General features: G+C 42.2%; 1 protein-coding gene across 1 annotated transcript in view; it reads left to right on the top strand.

Moving 5' to 3' along the window:
- The window catches only part of KIAA2012 (KIAA2012 ortholog), a 193,155-nt gene that overhangs the window by 158,337 nt on the left and 6,938 nt on the right, over positions 1 to 27,880 (top strand). Inside the window, exons 17-27 of the mRNA XM_063429839.1 lie at positions 268 to 339; positions 4,662 to 4,727; positions 5,917 to 5,980; positions 6,712 to 6,891; positions 7,986 to 8,058; positions 8,991 to 9,153; positions 11,203 to 11,344; positions 18,298 to 18,665; positions 19,492 to 19,694; positions 22,520 to 22,692; positions 26,109 to 26,328. Of these exons, the coding sequence (XP_063285909.1) occupies positions 268 to 339; positions 4,662 to 4,727; positions 5,917 to 5,980; positions 6,712 to 6,891; positions 7,986 to 8,058; positions 8,991 to 9,153; positions 11,203 to 11,344; positions 18,298 to 18,665; positions 19,492 to 19,694; positions 22,520 to 22,692; positions 26,109 to 26,328 (1,724 nt within the window). The remainder of the gene's footprint in view (positions 1 to 267; positions 340 to 4,661; positions 4,728 to 5,916; positions 5,981 to 6,711; positions 6,892 to 7,985; positions 8,059 to 8,990; positions 9,154 to 11,202; positions 11,345 to 18,297; positions 18,666 to 19,491; positions 19,695 to 22,519; positions 22,693 to 26,108; positions 26,329 to 27,880) is intronic.

Genomic DNA, 27,880 nt, shown 5'->3' with positions numbered 1-27,880 from the left:
TTCATAATGTAAAATGGCCCAGTGCGGGCTCCAGTGCTGGTCCTGGCACCTAAACAAATGGTCATTCATAGGCTAATGGCAGCAATGGCCACAAGACACCTCTTGTAAAAAAAAATATATATTTTTTTTAACAATTCTATAAGCAATTCAACCTGTAGTCCATTGTGAAACCAGCAAGGGTGTCTAACTCTAGTGCTCGTTAATAAATCAGTACAAAAAGTAGTAGTTTTATGCATTTTTCTCATTGATCTTAAATTACCTTTACAGAGATCAACACTGTCCCCAGAGATATACTCTCCAGGCAATGAACTTGATCAATATTCTAGAGTTAAAGAGCTGGTATGTAGCAACACATCATCATATTATATGAATTACTAATCAATGGATCAATGGAAGCTACAAACTTAGATAATGCTTGGTGCAGACAGGGCTGCCATCAGAAATTTTGGGGCCCCTGACAAAGCACAAGGTCTGGGCCCCCCCCCCCCCCCCGCCCACGCCCTACCTAGTCCGCTGACAATGATGCAGGACTGAATGTGGAGTGTATAGTGGAAGTGAATTAGAATGTGTGTAATGGATGTAGTGTTTGTGTGTATTAGATACTGTTTGTGCAGTGAATGCAGAGTGTGTGTTTGTGTAGCGGATGCAGTGTGTATAGTGAACGCAGAGTGTGTTTGAGTAGTGGATGTAGTGTGTGTACAGTGATGTAGTTGTGTTTGTGTAGTGGATGTAGTGTTTGTATGTACTAGATAAAATGTGTTTAGCGGATGCAGTGTCTGTAGTGGATGTAGTGTGTGTATTAGACGCAGTGTCTGTGTATAGTGAATGCAGAGTGTTTCAATTTGTGGTGGATGTTGTGTGTGTACTGTGAATACAAGATGTTTGTGTAGTGGATGCTGTGTGCACAGTTAATGCAGAGTGTGTGTCAGTATAGTGAATGCAGAGTGTGTGCATAGTTTAGTGAATGCAGAGTGTGTGTTCGTGTGTAATGAATGCAGAGTGTGTGTTCGTGTGTAATGAATGCAGAGTGTGTGTTCGTGTGTAATGAATGCAGAGTGTGTGTTCGTGTGTAATGAATGCAGAGTGTGTGTTCGTGTGTAATGAATGCAGAGTGTGTGTTCGTGTGTAATGAATGCAGAGTGTGTGTTCGTGTGTAATGAATGCAGAGTGTGTGTTCGTGTGTAATGAATGCAGAGTGTGTGTTCGTGTGTAATGAATGCAGAGTGTGTGTTCGTGTGTAATGAATGCAGAGTGTGTGTTCGTGTGTAATGAATGCAGAGTGTGTGTTAGTGTGTAGTGAATGCAGAGTGCGTCAGTGTAATGAATATAGTGTGTGTGTGTTAGTGCATTGAATGCAGAGTGTGTGTAAATGTGTAGTGAATGCAGAGTGTGTGTAAATGTGTAGTGAATGCAGAGTGTGTGTAAATGTGTAGTGAATGCAGAGTGTGTGTTAATGTGTAGCGGATGCAGAGTGTGTGTTAGTGTAGTGAATGCAGTGTGTTAATGTGTAGTGAATGCAGAGGGTGTGTTAGTGTGTAGCGGATGCAGAGTGTGTATTAGTGTAGTGATGTGAATGCAGAGTGTTAATGTGTAGTGAATGCAGAGAGTGTTTGTTTGATTAGTGGATGTAGTGTGTGTACAGTGATGTAGTGTGTGTTTGTGTAGTGGATGTAGTGTTTGTATGTAGTAGATGAAATGTGTTTAGTGGATGCAGTGTCTGTAGTGCATGTAGTGTGTGCATTCGACGCAGTGTCTGTGTATTGTGTAGCAAATGCAGAGTGTGTGTCAGTATAGTGGATTCCGGGTAGTGTGAAAGTGTGTAGTGTATGCAGAGTGCATGTTGTATTAGTGAATGCAGTGTGTGTATTGTATTAGTGTATGCAGTGTGTGTGTTGTGTTAGTGTATGCAGTATGTGTGTTGTGTTAGTGTATGCAGTAAGTGTGTTGTGTTTGTGTATGCAGTATGTGTGTTGTGTTAGTGTATGCAGTGTGTGTTGTGTTAGTGAATGCAGTGTGTGTGTTAGTGAATGCAGTGTGTGTGTTAGTGTATGCAGTGTGTGTTGTGTTAGTGTATGCAGTGTGTGTGTGTTGTGTCAGTGTATGCAGGGTGTGTGTTGTGTTAGTGTATGCAGTGTGTGTGTGTTGTGTTAGTGTATGCAGTGTGTGTTGTCAGTGTATGCAGTGTGTGTGTGTTGTGTTAGTGTATGCAGTGTGTGTTGTGTGTTGTCAGTGTATGCAGAGTGTGTGTTGTGTCAGTGTATGTAGTGTGTGTGTTGTGTCAGTGTATGTAGTGTGTGTGTTGTGTCAGTGTATGTAGTGTGTGTGTTGTGTTAGTGTATGTAGTGTGTGTGTTGTGTCAGTATATGCAGTGTGTGTGTGTTGTGTCAGTGTATGTAGTGTGTGTGTGTTGTGTCAGTGTATGTAGTGTGTGTGTGTGTGTGTTGTGTCAGTATATGCAGTGTGTGTGTTGTGTCAGTGTATGTAGTGTGTGTGTTGTGTCAGTGTGTGTGTGTGTGTTGTGTCAGTGTATGTAGTGTGTGTGTGTGTTGTGTTAGTGTATGTAGTGTGTGTGTGTGTGTGTGTGTGTAAATGTGCAATCTGGGGGGAGGTAGAGGGGGAGGAAGGGGCATTTTCACATAAAATTTTTTTTTTAAAAATTTAATTAAATTGTTTCTCCCCTCTCCCTGCTTACCTTAGTCCAGGGAGGGGGGAGATTCCATCCCTGGTGGTCCGGTGGGGGCCCCCCCGGCTCCCTGTTACCGCAGAGGGGGCCCAGGCAGCACACTGCTTCTCCTCTTCTCTCCTCCAATAACTCTTGCGAGACCCGCGGAGCGTTGCCATGGCAACCGGGTCTCGCGAGAGTTATTAGCAGAGATGAGAAGAGGAGAAGCTGTGTGCTGGGCCCCCTCTGCGGCAACAGGGAGCCGGGGGGCCCGCGGCTGCACACATAGGTCGCGATATTTGCTATCTATGTGTGCAGAGAGGGAAAGTGGCCCCCCCAGGGACGCCGGGCCTGTGACAACCGTCATGGTTGTCACCCCCTGATGGCGGCCCTGGGTGCAGATGCCAGCACTGTGCTTGTTTGAAGCACTTACTTTGTCTGTTATTGAGTGGTAATGAATGTAACGAACTATGTTTTTCCCCTAAGACTCACTTAGTTTAATGACTGGCCAGCTTGATGGATTTAGTGTATGCAGTGTGTGTGTTGTGTTAGTGTATGCAGTATGTGTGTTGTGTTAGTGTATGCAGTATGTGTGTTGTGTTAGTGTATGCAGTAAGTGTGTTGTGTTAGTGTATGCAGTATGTGTGTTGTGTTAGTGTATGCAGTGTGTGTTGTGTTAGTGAATGCAGTGTGTGTGTTAGTGAATGCAGTGTGTGTTAGTGTATGCAGTGTGTGTTGTGTTAGTGTATGCAGTGTGTGTGTGTTGTGTCAGTGTATGCAGGGTGTGTGTTGTGTTAGTGTATGCAGTGTGTGTGTGTTGTGTTAGTGTATGCAGTGTGTGTTGTCAGTGTATGCAGTGTGTGTGTGTTGTGTTAGTGTATGCAGTGTGTGTTGTGTGTTGTCAGTGTATGCAGAGTGTGTGTTGTGTCAGTGTATGTAGTGTGTGTGTTGTGTCAGTGTATGTAGTGTGTGTGTTGTGTCAGTGTATGTAGTGTGTGTGTTGTGTTAGTGTATGTAGTGTGTGTGTTGTGTCAGTATATGCAGTGTGTGTGTGTTGTGTCAGTGTATGTAGTGTGTGTGTGTTGTGTCAGTGTATGTAGTGTGTGTGTGTTGTGTCAGTGTATGTAGTGTGTGTGTGTGTGTTGTGTCAGTATATGCAGTGTGTGTGTTGTGTCAGTGTATGTAGTGTGTGTGTTGTGTCAGTGTGTGTGTGTTGTGTCAGTGTATGTAGTGTGTGTGTGTGTTGTGTTAGTGTATGTAGTGTGTGTGTGTGTGTGTGTGTGTAAATGTGCAATCTGGGGGAGGTAGAGGGGGAGGAAGGGGCATTTTCACATAAAAAAATTTTTTTTTAAATTTAATTAAATTGTTTCTCCCCTCTCCCTGCTTACCTTAGTCCAGGGAGGGGGGAGATTCCATCCCTGGTGGTCCGGTGGGGGCCCCCCCGGCTCCCTGTTACCGCAGAGGGGGCCCAGGCAGCACACTGCTTCTCCTCTTCTCTCCTCCAATAACTCTTGCGAGACCCGCGGAGCGTTGCCATGGCAACCGGGTCTCGCGAGAGTTATTAGCAGAGATGAGAAGAGGAGAAGCTGTGTGCTGGGCCCCCTCTGCGGCAACAGGGAGCCGGGGGGCCCGCGGCTGCACACATAGGTCGCGATATTTGCTATCTATGTGTGCAGAGAGGGAAAGTGGCCCCCCCAGGGACGCCGGGCCTGTGACAACCGTCATGGTTGTCACCCCCTGATGGCGGCCCTGGGTGCAGATGCCAGCACTGTGCTTGTTTGAAGCACTTACTTTGTCTGTTATTGAGTGGTAATGAATGTAACGAACTATGTTTTTCCCCTAAGACTCACTTAGTTTAATGACTGGCCAGCTTGATGGATTTAGTGTATGCAGTGTGTGTGAATCGGGGAATGCTGATTACCCTGCATGTGACGTTAATGTAAATGCGCTTATCCCCTTTGACATTGGAAGTAACGTTGAATGTCTATCATTGGTTTAGGAAACACACAGAGTGTCCCCTGAGACGGTACCACCTAGTGACAACCAACCAGAAGAGTCTACACCGGTCAGTACAACAACACTCAAGCAAGATATTTACTCTACTGTAAACTGTGGATACCTGACTAAGGAACTGAGAATAATAGTCTAAAATAGTCGAATTGGAAAAAAACTGAGCTTGTGAATCTTCCAATTAAAAATTTTGGTCTAAATTGTCAAATCACTGGTCAAGCCTCCAAATTTCCCAGAGTCGTGAATAACCACAAATTGTCTATATTGTTTTTTCTTAAATGTTACACCCACACTACCTTACCTTGCTATCTGGGAATCTCTTCACATCAAATGTGTGGATGTAGATTTTCACTATAGTTTAATAATAACCAGATTAGATATTAAAGGGACACTAAAGGCACCCAGACCACTTCAGCTCATTGAAGTGGTCTGGGTGCAGTGCCCCTGTTGCACTTAGTGTTGCAATGTAAAACTTTGTAGTTCCAGAGAAACTGCAATGTTTACTATGCAGTACTAAGTCTGCCTCCAGTATCTGTCTCCCAGACGGCCACTCGAGGCGCTTCCTGGCTGTTAACAGACTTTTGGTCCGGTAACTGACGCTGGACATCCTCACGCTTTGCATGAGGACATCCTGCGTCCGCTATTTATACCTAGGAAAGTATTGATTCAGTAACGTTGGGAAAGGTGGAACCGCGACCCAGCGTCGAGGGACATCAGTGCTGGGATCAGGTAAGTAAATAAAAGGTTTACTTATTTGTATTCCTGTCACTATAGTAACGATACATTCCTTCCCCATTGAACAGGATGATACATCTTACACAGTTTGTAGATCTTTGTTAAATATGTAGATTAGTGAAGCAAAATAAAGGATACAGCTTCAGACATTTGTAAGTGACCCTGTACACATTTGTTCTGATTGGCTGCTGATTTGACCACTCTGGTAGACACCTTCTCCCTTCCAGATGTTTCTTCTGCTTTTCCACCATTCAAAAATGTCCTCCAGTTAGAATCCTGAGATAAACATCTCTAGAATGTCTGGTGCGATAAAAAACACTCACAAATAATATTTTATTAAGTTAGAAATTTGGGGTTTGCACTACTCTAAAACATCTCAGTACTGCATACTCCAACTCTCATTACAGCCAGGCAGCCCTGTAAATTCAGTGACTGGATGACCTGTAATGTTCCAGTTTGTATGATACCAATTGTTTCCTTTTTTTGATTCATTTTAACTCTTCGTACAGACTGACACGTTACCAAGCAAAGGAATTGAGAACCTTTCCCACGAGAAAAAAGAAACTAATACAGGTAATATACACAACATGCATTAACCCCTTAAGGACCAAACTTCTGGAATAAAAGGGAATCATGACGTGTCAGACATGTCATGTGTCCTTAAGGGGTTAAAGGAAATATCTAAACAGATGTAAACAGACAGGAATTATTCACTAAGGGGCGAGTTGGGACAATTTACTGAACGATGAGAATTTTCCTTATTTTCTCTTCTGAGATATTTATCAAGCTGGGATAAGGACAGTTTGACCCATCGTGCAGGGAAACCTACCAGTAATGCTGAAAGTATCATAAGCTTCCATATATATATATTAGAATTGTTTTTATGATTTAGGAAGAAACAAGCATTTATTCAAAAAGGAACCGAAAAACTGTTTAGCTTGCAAAATGTAGGCCTATAATAATCGAACTGGAAAAAATAGCTGGAGCGGTGATTTTTTCCGATTTTATTTTTTTTAACGCAGCAGTTAGTGATTTTTTTTTTTTTCAATGGAGCAGTTTTATCATTTACAATTCGATTTTTAATTCACCGCAATTCACTCTTCAATGAATAAATCCTGAGGATAATTACGAAGTATAAAAATCTCACAAAAAAAAAATCACCTTTTCATTAACACCAATGTGTTATCTCCGTCCTGGTTAAGTAAATCAAGATAAATACTATTGATATAGTGCACGAACGTCAGTAACTGTCTGTCAGGGATCACCGTAAAGGCATAATAAAACTCTTATGCGTTTTTACTTAGATACTCCAAGTACCAAAGATGCTATTCCGAGAAAACTATCACTCGATGAAAGTGAATTTAATGGCCAGGTATTACCAAAGAATCATGAACAATCAGAGGCAGCCCAAGACGATAAGACTGCAGCTCCCCCTTCAGCATCAGCAGAGTATGACAAAAAACAAGAGGAGGTGAACGTAAAAGGTAATTGGCTATTTTCTCATAACCATTCGGTTCTGTACTTCTTATTTTTTTTAAAGTGTAGCTGAGTTTTAACAATAGCCAATACAGCAGCATGCAAGCCACCTGATGTACAGTATCTTTCTTCTTCCACCTTCATGTCTGGTACTCTCCAACCTGTTATTTTTTATCATCTCAACATTTATTGACTATGATGCTTTGAGTATGCAAAATCTGTCTATAAGCATACCTATGCTGTGTTTTATGTTGATAAATGCCAAAAACAATAAAAAAAAAATTCCTGGCCCCAAGAATCAGTTGCATAATTGAAACTGCTGCCTGAAAAAAACTACAGGTTGCCAGTTCAGGTTATAGACAAGGGATAGGAAACCTTGCAGCTGTTTGGGGACTACATTTCCCATGATGCTCTTAGTGCCGGCTGGGTATGTCAGGATATGCAGTTCTTCCAACATCTGAATTTTCAACGTAAGTCATTAGTGCTACAGATTGCTAACCCGTACAAAGGAAGAGTCATTTTGTAATCATGCAACTATAACTGTAGTGGTTATTGTGCTTAGAGTGTTTCTTTTAATTTTCAGGACCACAGGTCTGGTATAATGAAAGTTACTAGGTCAGGACTGTCCCTATAACAAGGGATTTGCTAAACACTGGTCCAGAAGACATTCATGAATTGTATGAATTACAATTTACAAAATTTGGATGGCAAACATCACTGATTTGGAGAAATTCTCAAACTTAGTTACACTCACAGCTTAGCTATTTTTGGTATTAATGTTGCTGTTTAAATTTCAATTCAATACAAATTTGAGTTCAGTCAAACACCCCGTGTAATGCATAAAATGATTAGGCTGTTTCAATCATAGAACTGGGTGCATAATTATTTTTAAAAAAATGTTCAGTCTGCTTTGGGTTAAAAATCCAAAGGGCTGATGCTGAAATAGAAAAAAAAAAATACTTTTTTTTACGTTATGCTAAGGATTCTGTAAAACTTCAAAGGGGTTAGAATCTGAAATCCCTGTAGTCTTGTGAAAGTGCACAGGGTCTGATGCTGGACATGTGATTCCTACTTGTACTGGAAGATTAATGTCATCCCATAGGTCCAAAGAAGCAACAGACTAAAAAACAGAAGACATCAGAGGGAGCACAACCCATCGGGAAAAGCTTGGAAATGTGAGTTACCACCAGGCATGTTTGGTGTAATTACCTTATTTCCTGTGGCTCGTTACCAAAGAGCAATTCATTACCTGACCCTCGTTCACTACAAGTTCTTGATGGGCTTGTTTAGTCGGATTGAGGATTAATTGAAGTACATTAAAGATGAGTGTCTTTTTTGATGTTGACTCTGAGATTGTCAAGGTCAAGGGCATTTAGAATTATGTAATGAGGGAATGCCTTTCAACAACAAGGAACAAGATAAAGTGTTACATGGGGAGAGGGTAACTGAAATATATAATATCATACAAGCAATATGTGTCCACGTGCATAATACATTGCATGTTTCATTCTTAATATACCTTCATTGCCTGCACTCTATCCAGCAATGCTCTCTGCTTGCAGTAAACCTAACATATCAGGTATGATTAGAAACAAAACTCTAGATTTACTGTGATCACAAAAAATACTTTTATAATTATGAAATGGTGAGTTTATTTTTTATTTTTTTAACCATCCAATTATATTTGCTGAATGCCCCCACCACCGCCCCAGAGTTTTAGCCCCCTTGAGTGTCACCTACTCTTCTCAGCATGTCTCTCTCCAAAACACTACTTTCTTTTTCCATTACCCATGTCCCTTCTTTGTCACTCACCTCTCTGTGTCTCCCCGTGACTCTCTCCATTCAGCCCCTGGGTACCTCTCTCATGTTTGCCTCCTCCTTTCCTATCCATCACTCAAAAATCTCTGTTTACCCCTCGCCTTGCTGTTCTTCCCAAAATCTCCAATGTGTGTCTTTCTCTCTACCATACCATCTGCATGTCTCTCTCCACCAAAATAGAGGAATAGTGGGTCCTATATAATCTCTTTTTGGGGAAAAAATTAGCTGTTTAAGGAATTCACATGTAGCATATTTCTTCTTATAGATTGATTTGTTGTTTGTTTTAAAGAGAGAACAGAGTTCCTTCTGGAACTGAAGAGAAGCCTACTTTAATTCAACCTAAAGAAGAGCTAGAAGTTAAGATAAACACTGGTGACATAGGTCTTACAGAGAACCAGCCGCTGACAGAGAAAGAGGAGATTGCTGTACTACAAGATATTGCCAGCAGTACGGTCAGTGTCAAATATGTAACCCTTTTTTTCACCCTATACCGCAAAACCTAAGAAAGAATCCTCACCATCCGGAGTCCAAGCCTCCACTTGGCAGATTAGGACATCTTAAGTGAATTTATTTCCCCCTTCTGGGATCTGCTCAATACTCAATAAACACTGACTTATATACGATCAAAAGAACAAATGAAGTCAAAGTGTTAAATCCAGATTTTACTATCTGGATCTTTCAAGAACTTTTGAATATACATGAGTTAAATGTGCCATGAGGATAAACGATGACGGATTAAATTGGAAGTTCGATTTAGTTAAAAACCTTTAAAGGATCACACTGCGCATTTTAACAACATCGTAGTTGATCCCACTCTTAACTCTGTGTAAAAATCTCTGTAGCTCAAAGAAATCCTCTCAGAGCTGTCTGTCAGAGAGCCAGAATGCTCACTTCCAGCTACCTGGTGTCAATTGTGTCCAATTAATACTCATAGCCTGGTTTACTGTGCAGTGAGCCTGGCTGTGTATAAACCGACAGCACTAGTTATATACCTGCAGTCAGTTTACAGAACAGTTCCACTCATCCTATGAGATAAGTATATGCTGTTGGAAAAAGTACTTATCCCATACACCCCTTATGAATATGGAGCTGTCTAGGCTGCAGCTCCAGGCCCTACACTTTGACTATGTCCTGCATGTGTAGAAGCCATGATTACGTGTTCCCACAAAGACATCCTCTCTGCCTGCCAATGAGCATGCACATAATTTCAAAATGAGAGCTGCTCAGTTGTTCTCACCTGCAGGCCCTTTAAATGCACATATATGTTTCTGGAATCACGTGCCAATGCCAACAGTCTGTGATATTGCCTAAGAGGGGGCAAGAGAGAACTGTGTTACTGTATGATTGTCAGAAATTGAGTAATTGTGTAATTGTCTGTTTGCGTGTGCACATCAGTGTGAGTCTGTGTATGCTTTTTAATGAGTCTATGATTGTGTGTTAGTTTGTGTCATTGCATCTGTATTAGCGTGTATCTGTGTAAAAATGTTATGTTTGTCTATGTATACATGCTTGTGTGTACCTGTGTGTGTGTGTGTGTGTGTGTGTGTGAGGATGTTGTAGATAGGTTGGGATTCATGGCAACTTGTCTAACTCCAGGTTAGGTTTGGGTATGTGCAAGTTACGAAGCTAATTCTGTATGTGTGTAGAGCATATGGCTAAACACGTGTTCGGCATATTTTTCATGCACAGGGCTCCACAAATCGTAACAGTGGTCCTGATTTGTTCTTTGCAAAAGATTAAGATTCTGAAAAAAACAAAACCAGTATAAAGCAATGTAAATAAAAGAGCTTTTCAGGCAACATAATCCATTCGTATATTGCTATGCTGTTTCTTAAATGTTGATGCATATTAAAGGGACACTCTAAGCACCAAAACAACTTAAAGGGACACTCCAGGCACCCAGACCATTTCTGCCCATTGGAGTGGTGTGGGTGCCAACTCACATCACCCTTAATCCTGCAAGTGTAATTATTGCAGTTTTTATAAACCGCAATAATTACCTCGCAGGGTTAAGTCCTCTGGTAGACAGCCACTAGAGGGACTTCCGTGTTCTTAAAACACGAAAAGTGTTTTAAATGACACTGGACGTCCTCGCGCTATGCTTTGCCGGAATCCCCATAGGAAAGCATTGAATAATGTTTTCCTATGGGAAGGTCTAATGCGTGCGGGCGCGACCATTGCCGCGCTTTAGGTCTCCCCCCCCCCCCCCGGCTGACGACGGTGGGGGAGGAGCGTGGGCGGAGCCTGACCCAGCGCCGAGGGACATTAGCACTGGATTCAGGTAAGTCACTGAAGGGGTTTTAACCCCTTCAGCAACATGGGATAGGGGGTGGGAGGGAGGGTGCACTGCTGCGTCCTGCAGTGCCAGGAAAATTGATTTGTTTTCCTGGCACTGGAGAGTCCCTTTAATTAAGTGGTTTTAGTGTATAGATTATTAAATTAGATCTTACAAACTGCTTTTTATTATAATAATAATTATTATTATTTCATATTGCTTTCAGAAGAAAGAGACATCAAAAACGAAGGGAAAACGAAAAAACAAAAGTGAGAAGATTCAAAAGCCAAATAAAACTTCAGCTGAAGTGATCAATAAAAGTAAGCAGGGTGGTGCATCCCAGCAAGGAAAAGCAGCATTTGTTGTAGGTAAGTGGTCATTGAGTTTGTAGGTTTTCTTTCATTTTATTAAATATAAACACAATGCATAACTAACATTTTAAATAAAATAATACAATCAAAATCTATGTTTGTGAATTTGCATAAATTCAGTGGGATGCAGTAAGTTAGGACCGTCAGAAGCCAATAGCTACCCTACTTAGATAGTGGTCAATGAAAGTAGCTGATTGAAATAAAAAAATCAGTGAAAAAAAATATTCTGCAGTCCACACAGCCATTCGGGAGTTCTACTAAAGAACTAATTACAGGGAATTCAAAATGTATTTCAAATTTTAGGACAAAACATTGTATTTATTTTTTATATTATATGAGAAAAATAATATGGGTTTAGAGAAAATTAACAATATGGAGCATCAAGATAACAGAGACATATAGAACATATCATGCGGAGAATAGCACAAGAACACAATTACACTGCCCATCTCAGGTTGTAGATTAGGGAAGTAGGGGGGTGAAAACCGTACAACACAGCGTGCCAGGCCTACGCCTAGTGATTTGCTTCTGGGCAGAGATCGCTGCAACTAGGCAGCTTCTCCGTGTGGTTCAGCGATTGACTGTGGGTTATTTTCCCCAGTGCTTCCCCTCTTCTTTTTAGCTTTCCCCTTGACTGGGATTTCAGTGGGGGGGTATTCCCATCAAGCCCAACTTCTTTAAAAACAGCTCTGGGTTATCAGAGGAAGTCAGTGTAATTGTCTCCTCTCCCTGGGGGACTATTAGAGAGCCCTCCACTCCCTATCTGTATTTGACCGACTGGTCCCTCAGCATCCTGGCGATCGGGGCCAGCATTCTCCTCTCCGTCAAGACCGGAAAAGATAGGTCACTGTATATGGACTCTGAGCAGTCCCTATAGGGCACCTTCCCCAGTATTCTGGATCGGTTCAGGATTGTGATCCTCACCTCTACGTCACTTGTAACTGCAATGGTGTCTCTTGGAGCTTCAAGTGACCCGATCAGTGGAGGGTCATTGCTCCATTTGCTTCCCATCGAGGCAATCAGCCCCTGGACAAACGGCTGTATGGTTTCACCTCCCACCGCCTCTGCAATATCGCGTAGGCGTATATTTCGGCATTTATGTTGGGCCTCCAATGTGGCTGCCACTCTATTCAGGTGTCGTACCTGTTGGGTAAGTCCCTCAAGCTGGCCTTTTGTCTCCTGCTGCTGACCACCCCTGGCAGTCTCTCTCTCCTCCACCGCTTTGATCTTCTGGTGGATGACTCCAATCTCTGCCTGGACCTCCATGAGGTCTGCTTTCCATATTTTCCTCATGTCAATCAGGACATCCCCCCTGGTGGATGGAGCCGAGTCTTCCTCTGATTCGGAGACTTGATATGCTCTGCCGGCTTGGGGTGAGGTAAGCTGTCTCTCCTCCTCTTGCGAGTCTTCAGAGGTTTCTGGGTCGCTCTGGGCCTCGGGCGCCATCTTGGGAGCCGCTGGTGGTGTAGGCCTCTCGAAGGAGAGTCGAATGTCGGTAGGCGACGACTTTCTGAGTGTTGCTGCTTTTTATTCTTGCGCCCCATTATGCACTCTGTAGGGGGTTGAGGAGCTATGAGTCTCAGGCTGGGTATTTTTGTGGCCTTGATCGCTTTATTGTGGGGTTGCATCAGAGCCTCACAGATAGACGTCTTTTCGAGTGCTCGGCTGGCCACGCCCCCAGTACAAAATATTTTAACACATTCTGCAGTTCTTTCGGTTCAGCTATTTTTATCTAAAATTTCAGATTTACTTTGAATTCACTTTCAATTTCCAACTATTCATCACTTTAAAGGAACACTATAGCGTCAGGAACACAAATATGTATTCCTGACCATATAGTGTTAAAAAAAACATCTGGCCCCTCCTGACCACCCATTGCCTCCCTAAATATAGTAAAATCTTACTTGTATTCAATTCTGCATCTGCTGCCTATGCCCCTGATCTGCCTGCTGTCTGCTGACATCATCAGAAGTGGTGGTCTGTGCTAATCAGAATGCTTCCCATAGGATTAGCTGAGACTGTCAAGGAGGCAGATCAGGGGCAGAGCCACACAAGTCAAACACAGCCCAATCAGCATCTCCTCATAGAAATGAATTGAATCAATGCATCTTTATTAGGAAAGTTCAGTGCCTGCATGCAGAGGAAGGAGACACTGAATGTCAGTGCTGCACACTGTGCAGCACTTCCCCAGGAAACATCTATAACAGCATCTGATGAGTGGCCAGTGGAGTTATCACTTGGCTATAATGTAAACACTGCATTTTCTCTGAAAAGACAGTGTTTACTGCCAAAAACCTGAAGTAAATGATTCTACTCACCAGAACAAATAAAATATGCTCTAGTTGTTCTGGTGACTATAGTGTCCCTTTAATGATTAAAACCTGAATGTATGGAACATCATTCTTTTTTGAGTCCCCAAAGGGAACTAACTTACCAATGGAGAAAACCTCTTATAACTTGGAGTCAGAACCAGTTGAGGCCCTATAACCATTTCAGTTTTTTTGTATTTGTTATAGTGCGTGGAGTCCCCTGCATTCAAGCAGTTTATTTAACACTAAATAAGGATATATGCAAAAAATAGGGGATAATCTGCTAAACCTATAACAAACAGAAAAACATAGCTTATAACTGTGTATATGAATATTCCCTCCAAGGATTCAGTCTTCACTCTGTATTCAAATCACCATGGGTTGGCTGGAGTATATGTACTCAAGAGCGAAAAAATTATATTGTAGTGCACAATCAAGTATATAATAAAAGATCAATTTAATCACTTAAATCAAGGTTAAAAACAATGGGTGTAGTATCTCTGAGTCACCACCAGGGGTCCTACGCATTTTGTCCATGTATAGATAGCACTTCCTCAGGGACTTTGGTAGTGTGCAGTAACAAATCCAAATGAATAGTAATGAAACCCCCTTCCCTCCCCAGTCCTTTATACCTCCCCTAATGTCCACAAAGTCCAATAATCTTTTACAGGTGTTCTGGTTTCGTCCGAGCTACGTGACGTCATCATGCATACCGTCCGATGACATATGCGTTCCACGGCCGAAACCCGGAAGTAGCTGGGGCTGATGGCTTTTCTGATCTTCTTTTCACAGCAAAAGAAAATTGCATTAGGCTTGTCCATAAAAGCTAAAAAAATTAAGAAACCACTGTGGTACTCCGCAGATGTGGCCAAAATAGTAAAAAACAAAAAGTTACCATTTAGTAATTATAAAAAAAGAAAATAAGGAAGGAAGATAGACAGATCTATAAGATTAGGCAGAACGAGGCTAAGCAAGTTATAAGAGCTTCCAAATCACACACAGAAGAGAAAATAGCACAGTCAGTAAAAAGGGGGACAAAACATTTTTTCTATACATAAATGAGAAAAGGAAAGTAAAACAAGGATTAGTTAGATTAAAACCAAAAGAAGGAAGGTATGTAGAAGATGATAAAAGTCTAGCTGACGGCCTCAATGAATATTTGTGTTCAGTATTTACAGATGAAAATGAAAGAAAGGGGCCTCCGTAAGGAAAAAGAACGAGTCATTTGTTACATGTGTTTTTACAGAGGAAGAGGTTTTATTTCAACTGTTAAAAGTTATACAAATAAGTCAATGTGACCTGATAGAATACACCCAAACGTATTAAACGAGCTTAGTGGTGTACTAGAAAAACCATTAACATATTTATTTAACCAATCATTGTTAATAGGAGTAGTCCCAGAAGATTGGACGTTAGCGAATGTTGTGCCCATTCACAAGAAAGGTAGTAGGGAGGAGTCGGGCAACTATAGGCCAGTAAGCCTTACTTCAGTAGTGGGGAAAGTGATGGAAACCATGTTAAAGGATAGGATTGTTGAACATCAGAAATCACATGGATTTCAAGATCAGAGACAACATGGGTTTACTTCAGGGAGATCATGCCAATCTAATCTTATTGATTTTTTTGATTGGGTTACTAAAATAATAGATCAGGGTGGTTCAGTAGACATTGCTTACCTAGATTTCAGTAAGGCTTTTTTTTCACTGTTGCACATAGAAGGCTTATCCATAAACTGCAATCTTTAAAGGACCACTATAGTGCCAGGAAAACATACTCGTTTTCCTGGCACTATAGTGCCCTGAGGGTGCCCCCACCCTCAGGGTCCCCCTCCCGCCGGGCTGGATGGAGAGGAAGGGGTTAAACTTATTTCTCCAGCGCCGGGCGGGGAGCTCTCCTCCTCCTCTCCGCCTTCTCGGCTGAATGCACATGCGCGCATTCAGCCAGTCTCATAGGAAAGCATTTATAATGCTTTCCTATGGACACTGGCATCTTTTCACTGTGATTTTCGCAGTGAGAAGCACGCAAGCACCTCTAGCGGCTGTCAATGAGACAGCCACTAGAGGCTGGATTAACCCTATTATAGAAAAAAAGGGTTAATCCTAGCTGGACCAGGCACCCAGACCACTTCATTAAGCTGAAGTGGTCTGGGTGCCTATAGTTGTCCTTTAAGTTTGGATTCCAATATTGTTGAATGGGTAAGGCAGTGGCTGAGTGACAGGCAGCAGAGGGTTGTAGTCAATGGAGTATATTCGAAGCATGGTCTTGTCACCAGTGGGGTACCTCAGGGATCTGTACTTGGACCTATTCTCTTTAATATTTTTATTAGTGATATTTCAGAAGGCCTTGATGGTAGGGTATGTCTTTTTGCTGATGATATGTAACAGGGTTGATGTTCCAGGAGGGATAAGCCAAATGGCAAATGATTTAAGTAAACTAGAAAAATGGTCAGAGTTGTGGCAGCTGACATTTAATGTGGATAAGTGCAAGATAATGCATCATGGACATAAGAACCCAAGGGCAGAGTACAGAACTTTTGATAGTCCTAACCTCAACATCTGAGGAAAGGGATTTAAGGGAAATTATTTCAGATAATTTAAGGGTAGGCAGACATTGTAATAGAGCAGCAAGAAAAGGCTAGCAGATAGCTTGGTTGTATAGGGAGAGGTATTAGCAGTAGAGGGAAGTGCTCATGCCATTGTACAAAGCTCTGGTGAGACCTCACTTGAAGTATTATATGCAGTACTGGAGACCGTATCTTCAGAAGGATATTGATACTTTAGAGAGAGTTCAGAGAAGGGCTACGAAACTGGTTCATGGATTGCAGGATAAAATTTACAAGGAGAGATTAAAGGATCTTAACATGTATAGCTTAGAGGAAAGACGAGACGGGGGGATATGATAAAAACATTTAAATACATAAAGGGAATCAACACAGTAAAGGAGGAGACTATATTTAAAACAAGAAACACTACCACAAGAGAACATAGTTTCAAATTAGAGGGGCAAAGGTTTAAAAATATCAGTAAGTATTACTTTACTGAGAGGGTAGTGTATGCATGGAATAGTCTTCCAGCTGAAATGGTAGAGGTTAACACAGTAAAGGAGTTTAGGCATGGGTGGGATAGGTATAAGGCTATCCTAGATATAAGATAAGGTCAGGGACTAATGAAAGCATTTAGAAAATTTGGCCGATTAGATGGGCCGAATGGTTCTTATCTGCCATCACATTCTATGTTTCTATGTTAAGCTCACTGACACACATATGCTCACTACAGTCAAGCTCACTGAATACATCTACTCACTACAGAAAAGCTCACTGACACACACATACAAGCTCACTACACACAAGTTCACTGACACACACACACTTGCTCACTACAGATGAGCTCATTGACACACACATGCTCACAACAGAAGGCACACACACACACACACATACACAAGATCACTCTCACCCATTAGCTGCAGTGTATTTGAAGCATACTTGCCACTGTGGAAACCTTGAGAGGTGAAGACTCAATTTCCTGGCCTCTTCCTGCCGACGAGGTCTGCAGCTTGAGGCTAGGGGTGCAGCATGAGTGCCAGAAAGCACTCTCCCTGCACTTCTCCATCCGGCCACCACAGCCTCGATGCAGCCACACCAGCCCCCAGCACCTCGCTCCATAATTCCCTCAGACTCTCACAATCCGAAGCGGAAATTACCTAAATGGTATTAGTTATAGGTTTTATGGCTGTCTCCCCGGCCCAAGTGCTGCAGCTACAGTGTCCTTTTAGGACAGGGTTCTTAAAACTCTGCCGCTCCAGATGTTGCTGAACTACAACTCCCATGATTCTATAAATTAAATAGATGAAATAGATAACCAGAGAATCATGGTAGTTGTAGTTCAGTAACCTGGGGGGACAGAATATGGAGATCCCAACTTTAAGAGAACAGGGGCAAAGAGAGGACAATGTTACATGAAATGAGTTGGGTCAGTATCCTATGTAACCCCGACTGCGTTGTTTTTTATTTCTGATTATCCAACATATGCTGCAGTTTCCATCCCATTGACGTCAGTAATCGAATAAAAACACATTGGCCCTCAAAAAGGAAAAAGGGGGTATAGGAACAACAAGTAATTTAGAGCTTAGTGAATGTACATTTGTATGTTCTGCATTGTAAAGAGAAAACAAATAATGAAAAAGTACTTAAAAAAAAAAAAAGAAAGAAAGAAAAGTATTTATTGAATCCTAGGGAGTGACCTCATGCCTATTATTGCTCAGTGATTTCAGCCTGTGGAGGTTACCTGGTATTCAAAATTTCTGGATATGATTACTAACCATTAACTAGTGAAAGGATGATCACATGAGCCCAATAGCTAAACATAAAGCAGAGTTGGTAAATAAATCAAAGCCTCAAAACAAAATATAATTACTTTTGTCCCAGAGTTTTCCATAGTTTTCATTCTGTCCATAAGAATTGCTACTGATCATCTTTTTTTTTTTGTCCCTAAAAGGAAGTGTTTGAAAATCTAAAAGGTAAATTAGCAAACGATGTGCGATGACAAATATCTTATTAAACACCGGGCAGTTTACTATACATAATAAGAAAAGCAATGTAAGAAACTAGAACTATTCACATCATAATTTGTCTGTATGCAGGACAACCCAAAGAAAAGAAAATAGATGGAGGAGCTTATTCTCCAAATAAAACCTCAAGGGAGGTACAACGACAAGACACTGTTCATGAAACACACGACCTGATCCAACAAGAAAAAGAAGAAGTAATGGAGGAAGTGGAAATAGAACGAGATGATAGTAATGAAGATTCCTTCTCAGTGGGAAGTCAGGAGAGAAAATCCACATCCATGTCATACAATGAGGTTCATTCTGGCTCAGAGGAAGACACAATGCCAAAGGTTTCTAGTCATGAAGCAGAGCAGCCAGTTGATAAACCAGTGGACGACGTTCTTGAAGTGCCTTCAACTCAAACACACATCCATGAATATGCCACAAGTGAGAACTCGGGGGTAAGAGATAGCCAGTCAGTATCGTTGTGTGTTTGGTAAAAGTAATGTATTATTTTATAAAGTTCATAAAGTATTTGGTAAATATATGATACAAATGTAGGTATGGTCGTGAAAAGTACTGAACTATTTTAACGAATATTAATCATTTTGCATTCAGAATCATCACAAAGATTGTCTATAAAAGGGTTTTAAAAGATGTATCTAAAGCCAATTTTGAGTATTAGAACCACTTTAGAGAGACATTGTAGTAGGCACTGTAACTGCTTCATCTCATTAAAGTGGTTATAGTGCCTGTAGTTCACTGGCGTCATCCTTCTGTTCAGTATTAAACCATTTTCAATGTTTTAGTCATGAACACAATTATCCAGCAGCTCTCATCCCCTCTGTGCGGATTGGGCTTATAAGGAAGCATTAGCCGGAGCAGCAGATGGAAGCTGTGATTGGCTGAGAGTGTCAGCCTCCATTTCTGTTATAAATTGTTGTGGCTACAATGAAGTGTAATCTCTGCCTTACCTCCGGTGAAGCATGGGCTGTGGATGGTCAGGGACCCTCATTCAGTGTTAGACTGCTTGAAAATGGTTTAGCGGTGAATGGAGTGACAGTGCCAGGGGACTCCATGCACTATAATCAATTCCATGAGACAAAATAGTTAAAGTGGCTTGAGTGTCCCTTTAATATAATGCTACTTTAGATAACAGGTGCACATTAATCTTGCTACACCTGCCTTATACCATCCAACAAAAGGTGTTTAAGAACTTGAACTGGTGAGATGATATATAGTTGGCCATTCCAGTACAATACTGACAGAGGTTTATTGGAAATCTAGGGCACTAGTGCTTCTTTACAAAAGCGGAGGTCATCAAGAGTCCTCGAACTGTCTGAGAAAGCAGAGAGAAGGAGAATAGAGATTGAAAAGAAGAGGAAAGAGAAGGAAGAGCAGTTACGGCTCGAGAAAGAGCAACAGGAGAGGATGGAGAAAATGAGACTGGAGCTAGAACAAGAACAGCAGAGGCGGTCAGAAGAAAATCGGTAAGTTCTTTTCAAGGTCATGTTATGGAAACAGGGTGGAAGCACATTATTGTGACTGCTAAATAGCACTTCCGTGTGATGGAATTTGGAGTTTTCTTACCAATGGTATATTTTTTAAGAACTGCAATTCTGTCCCTTTGATAAGATTTGTGCCCCCTCTCATTATTTAAAAATGCCCCTAGCAACTAAAAATTAGCATTTTAAACAGGACAAGAAAAAAAAACGACAATATTTAGAGTTAAAGCTTCTAGCCTAGATCTAAGAGATATTCAGCTCTTGAAATCTTCATGGTTCCTCTATGTTGGGATATAGACTGGGTTATTCACTAGATTGAGAATTCATGTGCATTTCAAATTTAAGGCCAAAGGAGCCAAATAGGAAGTAAAGCTGACTTACAGAATGTTTCCAATTTGGCTAGTTTTACCTTGAATTTGAAATTCACTTTGAATTCTCACTTTATCGAATAACCCTGCCAGAATTGGCTGGCAATGGAATGCTGGAGAATAATAGGAGTTTCATCTTCTAAAGAGCTAGAATATGATAAAAGCACTCAAAAAGGATGTATACTTTCCTTAGGCTGTAATTGTATACCTACATTTTAAGTATACTATTGGGGATGCAGGTAGTAAATAGGCCTACATATGCAGAAAATAAATTTGGATCTAATTTCAATGGTAAATAAATATATGATACATTTATGGTGATATTTATGGATGATATAGCTATTGTGACACTTGCAGGCCTACCACATCGATAAATGAACACACAAAAAGTGGAAATGAAAATACCAAAGGCTGACACTGATTATTTTTTACATAGTGTGTGAATTTATGCCAGAAGACGCAATAACAATGGGGAAGGCTTTTACTTGTTTTTGTCATTTTTTTTCCTAAGCAGTTTTATTAAATCTGATCTCCTGCCTGTTACTTCTTTTGCACCAAACTGTCATTTTTGAAAGTATGCAGCTTTTCCGGACTTATCAATCTCCCCATAAATTGTCTTAAAGTGGCTCTGTCACCTCAAACTCACCTTTCTCCTATTGTGTCGTCTTCTCTTCCTCTTTCAGAATCTGTTCTTCTTTTCTTTATTTCTGATCTGTTTCACTTTAAAACAAAAGATAAAGTAGGGACTACTGTGTTTTATGTATTTTCCCTAGGCCTGACTAATCTTGACAAGATTGTCAAGCATAGGACAAATACATAATACGTACAGTGTATGTAACTACGACTACTTTGTCTTATGTTTTAATGAGAAATAGATGTATTTTTTAAAATGAAGAAAAGAGGAACAGGTTCTGCAAGAGGGAGAGAATAAAAAACAATAGGAGAAAGATAAATTTAAGGCGACTTAGCCACTTTAAGTTAAAAGTGTAAAAAAAGTGTTCTTTTTCACTTCTCTTTTTCCCGCCACTTTAAATTGGCGATCTTTTCTGAAATGGTGGAATTTTACCACATAGAATAGCTCACAATTTTTAGACCATACAATAAAAATGCAATAAATACAAACAGGTTAGATACACAAAAAAAATATAGGATTCTTTTCAGAACATTGAGTTGAAACAATAGGTTCTTAAATGTTGTTGGTAGAAAGGCTGGATCTACTGTAAATAGTATTTCACTACTGTAAAAATGTACCATTTAAAATGTTTAAAGGGAAACTCCAGTGCCAGAAAAACGATCCGTTTTTCTGGCACTGGAGGGTCCCTCTCCCTCCCACCCACCAATCCCCGGTTACTGAAGGGGTGAAAACCCCTTCAGTGACTTACCTGGGACAGCGGCGATGTCCCTCGCCGCTGTCTCCGCCTCCGCGACGCTCCTCCTAGTGATTACGTCGGCCGGTGGGCGAGACTAATCTCGCTCACCGGCCGAGGAGACCTAATGCGCATGCGCGGAAATCCTGCGCATGCGCATTACGTCTTCCCATAGGAAAGCATTGAAAAATCATTTCAATGCTTTCCTATGGGGTTTTGAGCGACGCTGGAGGTCCTCACACAGCGTGAGGATGTCCAGCGACGCTCTAGCACAGGAAACCTGTGCTAGAACCCAGGAAGTGACCTCTAGTGGCTGTCTAATAGACAGCCACTAGAGGTGGAGTTAACCCTGCAATGTAAATATTGCAGTTTATGAAAAACTGCAATAATTACACTTGCAGGGTTAAGGGTAGTGGGAGTTGGCACCCAGACCACTCCAATGAGCAGAAGTGGTCTGGGTGCCTACAGTGTCCCTTTAAGCTGGAAGCCTGAACCGCCTAGCTCCGTTGAATTACCTTCAATTATGGAAAGCTAAGGTCTGTAAAGGGTCTATCCAACCCTACTTTCTCCTGCCCCCCACGGGCTGTCTCCTCATATAACACTACATGCACCTTGAGGAGAACACGCCCCCAACTACAAATTTATGTTGCGTTCATACAGCACAGCCCCTGCCCTTCCCAAACAGTCATACTTTTCCTCCCTCTTATTAGCTCATGCTCCTGCAATCCCAGGCGTCTTTTTAATACCTTTAACTCCCTTCTTTGCCCTGCTGTTGCCATCCCCCAAACTAACCTTACAGCCTGTGGCAGAACTACTGCGGTCGCGATTCTAGCCCCTCCTATATCTCTTCATTGATCCACAGGTATGCCCCTTCTCGGTCTCTCCGCTCTGCCCATGATAATATTGTAAAGCGCCACGGAATCTGCTGGCACTATATAAATACCAGTAATAATAATAATACTTAATAATAATATAAATATAGGCCAAAAGCATTAATAAATACACTATTTACAATATCCCAGCCTGCTTGCCGAGATGGTAATTAATTTTTATCTCTTCACTATCCCTTCACCAGACAAAAGAAGCAACAGCAGGAAGAGGAGAAGAAATGTCTAGAGCAGGAGGCGATCCGGAGGAAACAACTGGAGCAGCAAGCTCTGGAGAGGGCACGTCAGCAGCAAGAAGAGTATCGCAAGAAGCTTCAAGAAATCCAGAGGAGGAAACAGCTAGAAGAGCTTGAGAGAATAGGTAACTAGTCTGGGCATATAGGTAGGTGGGCGACACTTGTCATCCATCCCTTGTAACCAATCTCTACCTATCTAAACCGCAATAATAGTGCCAGGAAAACACTATAGCTCTTTATAGTGTCCTTCTCCATCACCACTTCTGTCACTTACCTGATTCCAACGCTGATGTCCCTCGGTGCTGGTTCTAGCTCTGGATGATGTGAGAAGACCTTATTCATATGTACGGCAATAGCCGTGCTCGCATTCGTACTTCCCCCATAGGAAAGCATTAGACATGTGCAATTAGTTTCGGGCCGAATATGAATTCGGACGAATTTCGGGCAATTCGGACATTCGTGTACTGCCGAATTGCCGAAGTGCCGAATTACCGAGGTCCCGAAATTACCGAATTGCCGAAGTTCTGAAGTGCCGAAGTTCCCAAGTGCCGCAGTGCCGAAGTTCCAAAGCACAGTATTGCCCAAGTACTAATATACTTACCCAGTGAAAGAAGAAGAATGGTATATTGTATACAATTTTAAATAAAAAGTATACAAAAATAGCCAGGATTCAGCTGTAAGCATTTGCAACACTTACAACAATCAAGTAACATGCATTCATATAAAATGTAAGTTACTTGGCCAGTCAGTGTAATGACAGGAATGAATAAGTAGATAACTCCCTAATTCCCACGGTATTGGGGAGCTATCTACTAAAAGGCTGAAAGACCTGAATTGGTCTTTCAGCCAAATTTACTAATACTAAGTAAAGATTACTTAGTATTAGTAAACTATGCCCCTACTCGCTATACCGCGAGTAGGGGCATGTCTATTAAACAGTGAGCACCCTGTGGCTGCTCACTGTAAAAAAAACAAAAAAAAGTCCCCCCTCCTAACCTGAAGAGGAGACTTATTGCCCCTACCCCCCCGAACCCTACCCCTGAAAGGTGGGTGGGGGCCCTAAAGTAAAGTAATGGGGGTGACCTAATGTCCACCCCCTGGCCCCCACCCATGAGCGGTGGGTGGGGGCCCTAAATTAGAATGAGTGGAGAGGACCTAATGTCCTCCCCCCTGGCCCCCACCCCTGAGTGGTGGGTGGGGGCCCTAAAATACTAATTAGGGGGGACCTAATGTCCTCCCCCCCTTACCCCCACCCCTGAGCGGTGGGTGGGGGACCTAAAATACTAATTAGGGGGGAGGACCTAATGTCCTCTCCCCTGGCCCCCACCCCTGAGCGGTGGGTGGGGGCCCTGAATTTGAATGAGGGGGGAGGACCTAATGTCCTCCCCCTGGCACCCACCTCTGAGCGGTGGGTGGGGGCCCTAATATACAAATTAGGGGGGGACCTAATGTCCTCCCCCCTGGCTCCCACCCCTGAGCTGTGGGTGGGGGCCCCTAAAATACTAATTGGGGGGACCTAATGTCCTCCCCCTGGCCCCCACCCCTGAGCGGTGGATGGGTGCCCTAAATTAGAATGAGGTGGGAGGACCTAATGTAGTCACCCCCTCCCCCCAAAAATAACCCCTACCTACCCCCCTCACCCTAAAAATAATGAGGAGGGACCATTTAACTAAGTACCTGAAAATAAATAAATAAAACTTACCATTTGATGTTTTCTTTCTTCTAAAATCTACTTTTTTCAGCCCCCAAAAAGTCCAAATAAAAAGCCATAATAATCGATGCACTTAAAAAACAAAACAAAAAAAAATAACCGAGCGCAAAAAAAATCCTTCTTCACACGGCGAGGGCTCCGCGCAGACTGAGCTCTGCAAGGCGGGGGAAGGCTTATAAAGCCTTGCCCCGCCCTGCAATTAGGCTCAGAGCACTCTGATTGGTGGGTTTAAGCCATCCAATCAGAGTGCTCTGACAGGTAAATGAAGAGACTGACAGGTAAGTCTCTACATTTACCTGTCACAGCACTCTGATTGGTTGGTTTGAAATCCACCAGAGTGCTCTGTGTCATTTTACACAGCGTGGGAAAGTTCTTTGGAATTTTCCCACGCTCTGTAATTTGACTCATAACTCTCTGATTGGTTACTTAATCCACCAATCAGAGAGTTATGAGTCAAATTACAAAGCATGGGAAAATTCCAAAGAACTTTCCCTCGCTGTGTAAAATGACAGAGCACTCTGATTGGTGGATTTCAAACCAACCAATCAGAGTGCTGTGACAGGTAAATGTAGAGACTTCCCTGTCAGTCTCTTCATTTACCTGTCAGAGCACTCTGATTGGATGGCTTAACCCCACCAATCAGAGTGCTCTGAGCCTAATTGCAGGGCGGGGCAAGGCTTTATAAGCCTTACCCCGCCCTGCAGAGCTGCGCGGAGCCCTCGCCGGGTGAAGAAGAATTATTATTTTTTTGCGCTGGTTTTTTTTTTTTTTTTTTTTTTTTTAAGTGCATCGGTTATTATGGCTTTTTATTTGGTCTTTTTTGGGGCTGAAAAAAGAAGATTTTAGAAGAAAGAAAACATCAAATGGTAAGTTTTTTTTTTTCAGGTACTCCCCCCTCATTATTTTTAGGGTGATGGGGGGTAGGTAGGGGTTAATTTTCTTGGGGAGGGGGGTGAATAGGGGTTTGGGGACCCCTAGTCACCCGAGGGAAGGGGGGGTTATTTTTTTTTATTTAGGGCCCCCACCCACCGCTCAGGGGTGGGGGCCAGGGGGGAGGACATTAGGTCCACCCCTAATTAGTACTTTAGGGCCCCATCCACTGCTCAGGGGTGGGGGTCAGGGGAGAGGACATTAGGCCCCCCCTAATTAGTATTTCAGGGCCCCCACCCACCACTCAGGGGTGGGGGCCAGGGGGGGGACAATAGGTCCCCCCCATTATTTTACTTTAGGGCCACCACCCGACGCTCAGGGGTGGGGGCCGGGGAGGGGCAATAGCCCCTCCCCCTTTAGTTTAAAAGGTGGGGGCTCGGGTGGGGGGACCCACTGGCTGCTCACTGTTTAATAGACAAGCGAGTAGGGGCACAATTTACCAATACTAAGTAATTTTTACTTAGTATTAGTAAATTTGTCTGAAAGACCAATTTAGGTCTTCCAGCCTTTTGGTAGATAACTCCCTAATTCCCACGGTATTAGGGAGTTATCTACCAAGCGGCTGCGAGAGACGTTCCGAAGTTGCCGAAGTTCCAAAATGCCGAAGTTCCAAAATGCCGAAGAGCTGAATTGCCGAGGTCCCGAAGTTCCGAAATTACCGAAGTTGTCGAAGTTCCGAAGTTGCCGAAGTCCCAATTTTTGGAATGCCGAACCGAAACGAAACGAAAGTTTTTCCCATGCACATGCCTAGAAAGCATTGTATAACGACCCGGAAGTCCCTCTAGTGGCTGTCTAGTAGTAGACAGCCACTAGAGGTGGAGTTAATCCTCAAAGGCAATTATTAATGCTCCTAAGTTCAATAAACATTTAAAAATATTTCACATATATTTCACCCTTTAGAATTAGAACGTCAGAGGCAGAGAGACAAGGAGCTCATGGAAGCTGAGGAGCGCATGAGGATGCTGGAAATGGCAGCAGATGAACGGGAAGAATACAAAAGGATGAAACAAGAAAAAGAAGAGCAACAAAGGCGGGAGGCAGAGGAGAGGAGACTTAGAGCAGAAGACGAAACCAAAGCTGTCATGCAGGAAGCTCGGAGGCAGGCCCAACTATTGGCAAAGTAAGTACAGGGACCCCTTGGGAGGTGGAGATCTAATTCTTTATGGAGAATCCTAATTATCCTTTATTTTGCTTTTATTTTTATTTTTGAATTCTTTATTTTTGTGGGTACAGCACAGTAAAAGCCATATCATGTGTTATGCGTACATTTCAAATCAGATAACATTGAGCTTAAAAACAATCATTACACATGGGTAAGGACTACCCGGTTTTGTATTTTATGGGCCTGGTCAGCCCCCTTTCGCCTATTTTACAGAGCTTGACACTGGTTTGGTAGGGTGGGGGTTTCAACTATACAGCATCAAGTGCCTCTATGCCTGTTTTCAGTGTGTGACTTGTATTATAATATTAGGCACCTCTAGGTATGGACTTATGAAGCGTGGGGCCTCAGTCAGTTGAGTTCAGGTGAGTGTGTTTGTCATAGCTGGGTAGGACTGTCTAGGCTACGTGCTGCAAAGAGTTAGCGGTTAATTACAAGCTGCTTTGCGCACTCTGAGTAAAAAAATAAGGGGGAGGGTAGCTTAACATATATGATAATTCAGTGGCTTACAGAGCCAGTATTGCGAAGGTAAAGAGAGAGCGTAATTTGAAACATTTTACGAAAAAAGGAGAAATAAGTGAACAATGTAAACAGTATAGGAGATAATAAACGTAGAACGGAACATGCATATCTCCCGCTGTCTGTAACGGATAAAGGGTAATCAGGTTTTCTGAACCTCTCCTGTGGGCACGAAAGGGGTAATCTCCGCTACAGTCCATTTATTTTGCTTTTTAATGTGTAGATAACAACACAGTGGCAGAGTTATTCAGTCATTGATTGCTCCAGCTGCAATTAATAGATCCTTAAACCTAGCTCTCTGATGTACAAAGGTGTTCAGTGGGGCTGAAGTCAAAAAGTCCACATCCTTTTGCCCATTTTAGAGCCTTGAAAATTATCTGTTTCACGTGGTTTCCCACTTTGACAAAAAAAACACAATAATAAGAAAACATGTTTCAATATAATCACTCTTTTTTTTATTGAGGTTAAAGCATGACAAGAAGAAGAAACAGTGAGAAACAGTATATTCATAGACACACAACAATTGTAAACAATAGTTTAGCCTACCAATTAAAGGAGCACTATAGGGTCAGGAACACAAACATGTATTCCTGACCCTATAAGGTTAAAACCACCATCTAGCCACCCTGGTCCCTTCATGCCTCCCTAAATATAGAAATCTTACGTATAGTGATGTCCCGAACGGTTCGCTGGCGAATAGTTCCTGGTGAACATAGCTTGTTTGCATTCGCCACGGACGGCGAACATATGCGATGTTCGGTCCTCCCCTATTCGTCATCATTGAGGAAACTTTGACCCTGTACCTCACAGTCAGCAGACACATTCCAGCCAATCAGCAGCAGACCCTCCCTCCCAGACCCTCCCACCTCCTGGACAGCATCCATTTTAGATTCATTCTGAAGCTGCATTCTTAGTGAGAGGAGGGACAGTGTGCTGCTGCTGATTTAATAGGGAAATTGATAGCTAGGCTAGTGTATTCAGTGTCTACTACAGT

The sequence above is a fragment of the Pelobates fuscus genome, chromosome 8, assembly GCF_036172605.1.
Source record: "Pelobates fuscus isolate aPelFus1 chromosome 8, aPelFus1.pri, whole genome shotgun sequence".
Classification (NCBI taxonomy): Eukaryota; Metazoa; Chordata; class Amphibia; order Anura; family Pelobatidae; genus Pelobates; species Pelobates fuscus.
Note: the sequence above shows the minus strand (reverse complement) of the source record. Positions and strands in the feature narration are given on the sequence as shown.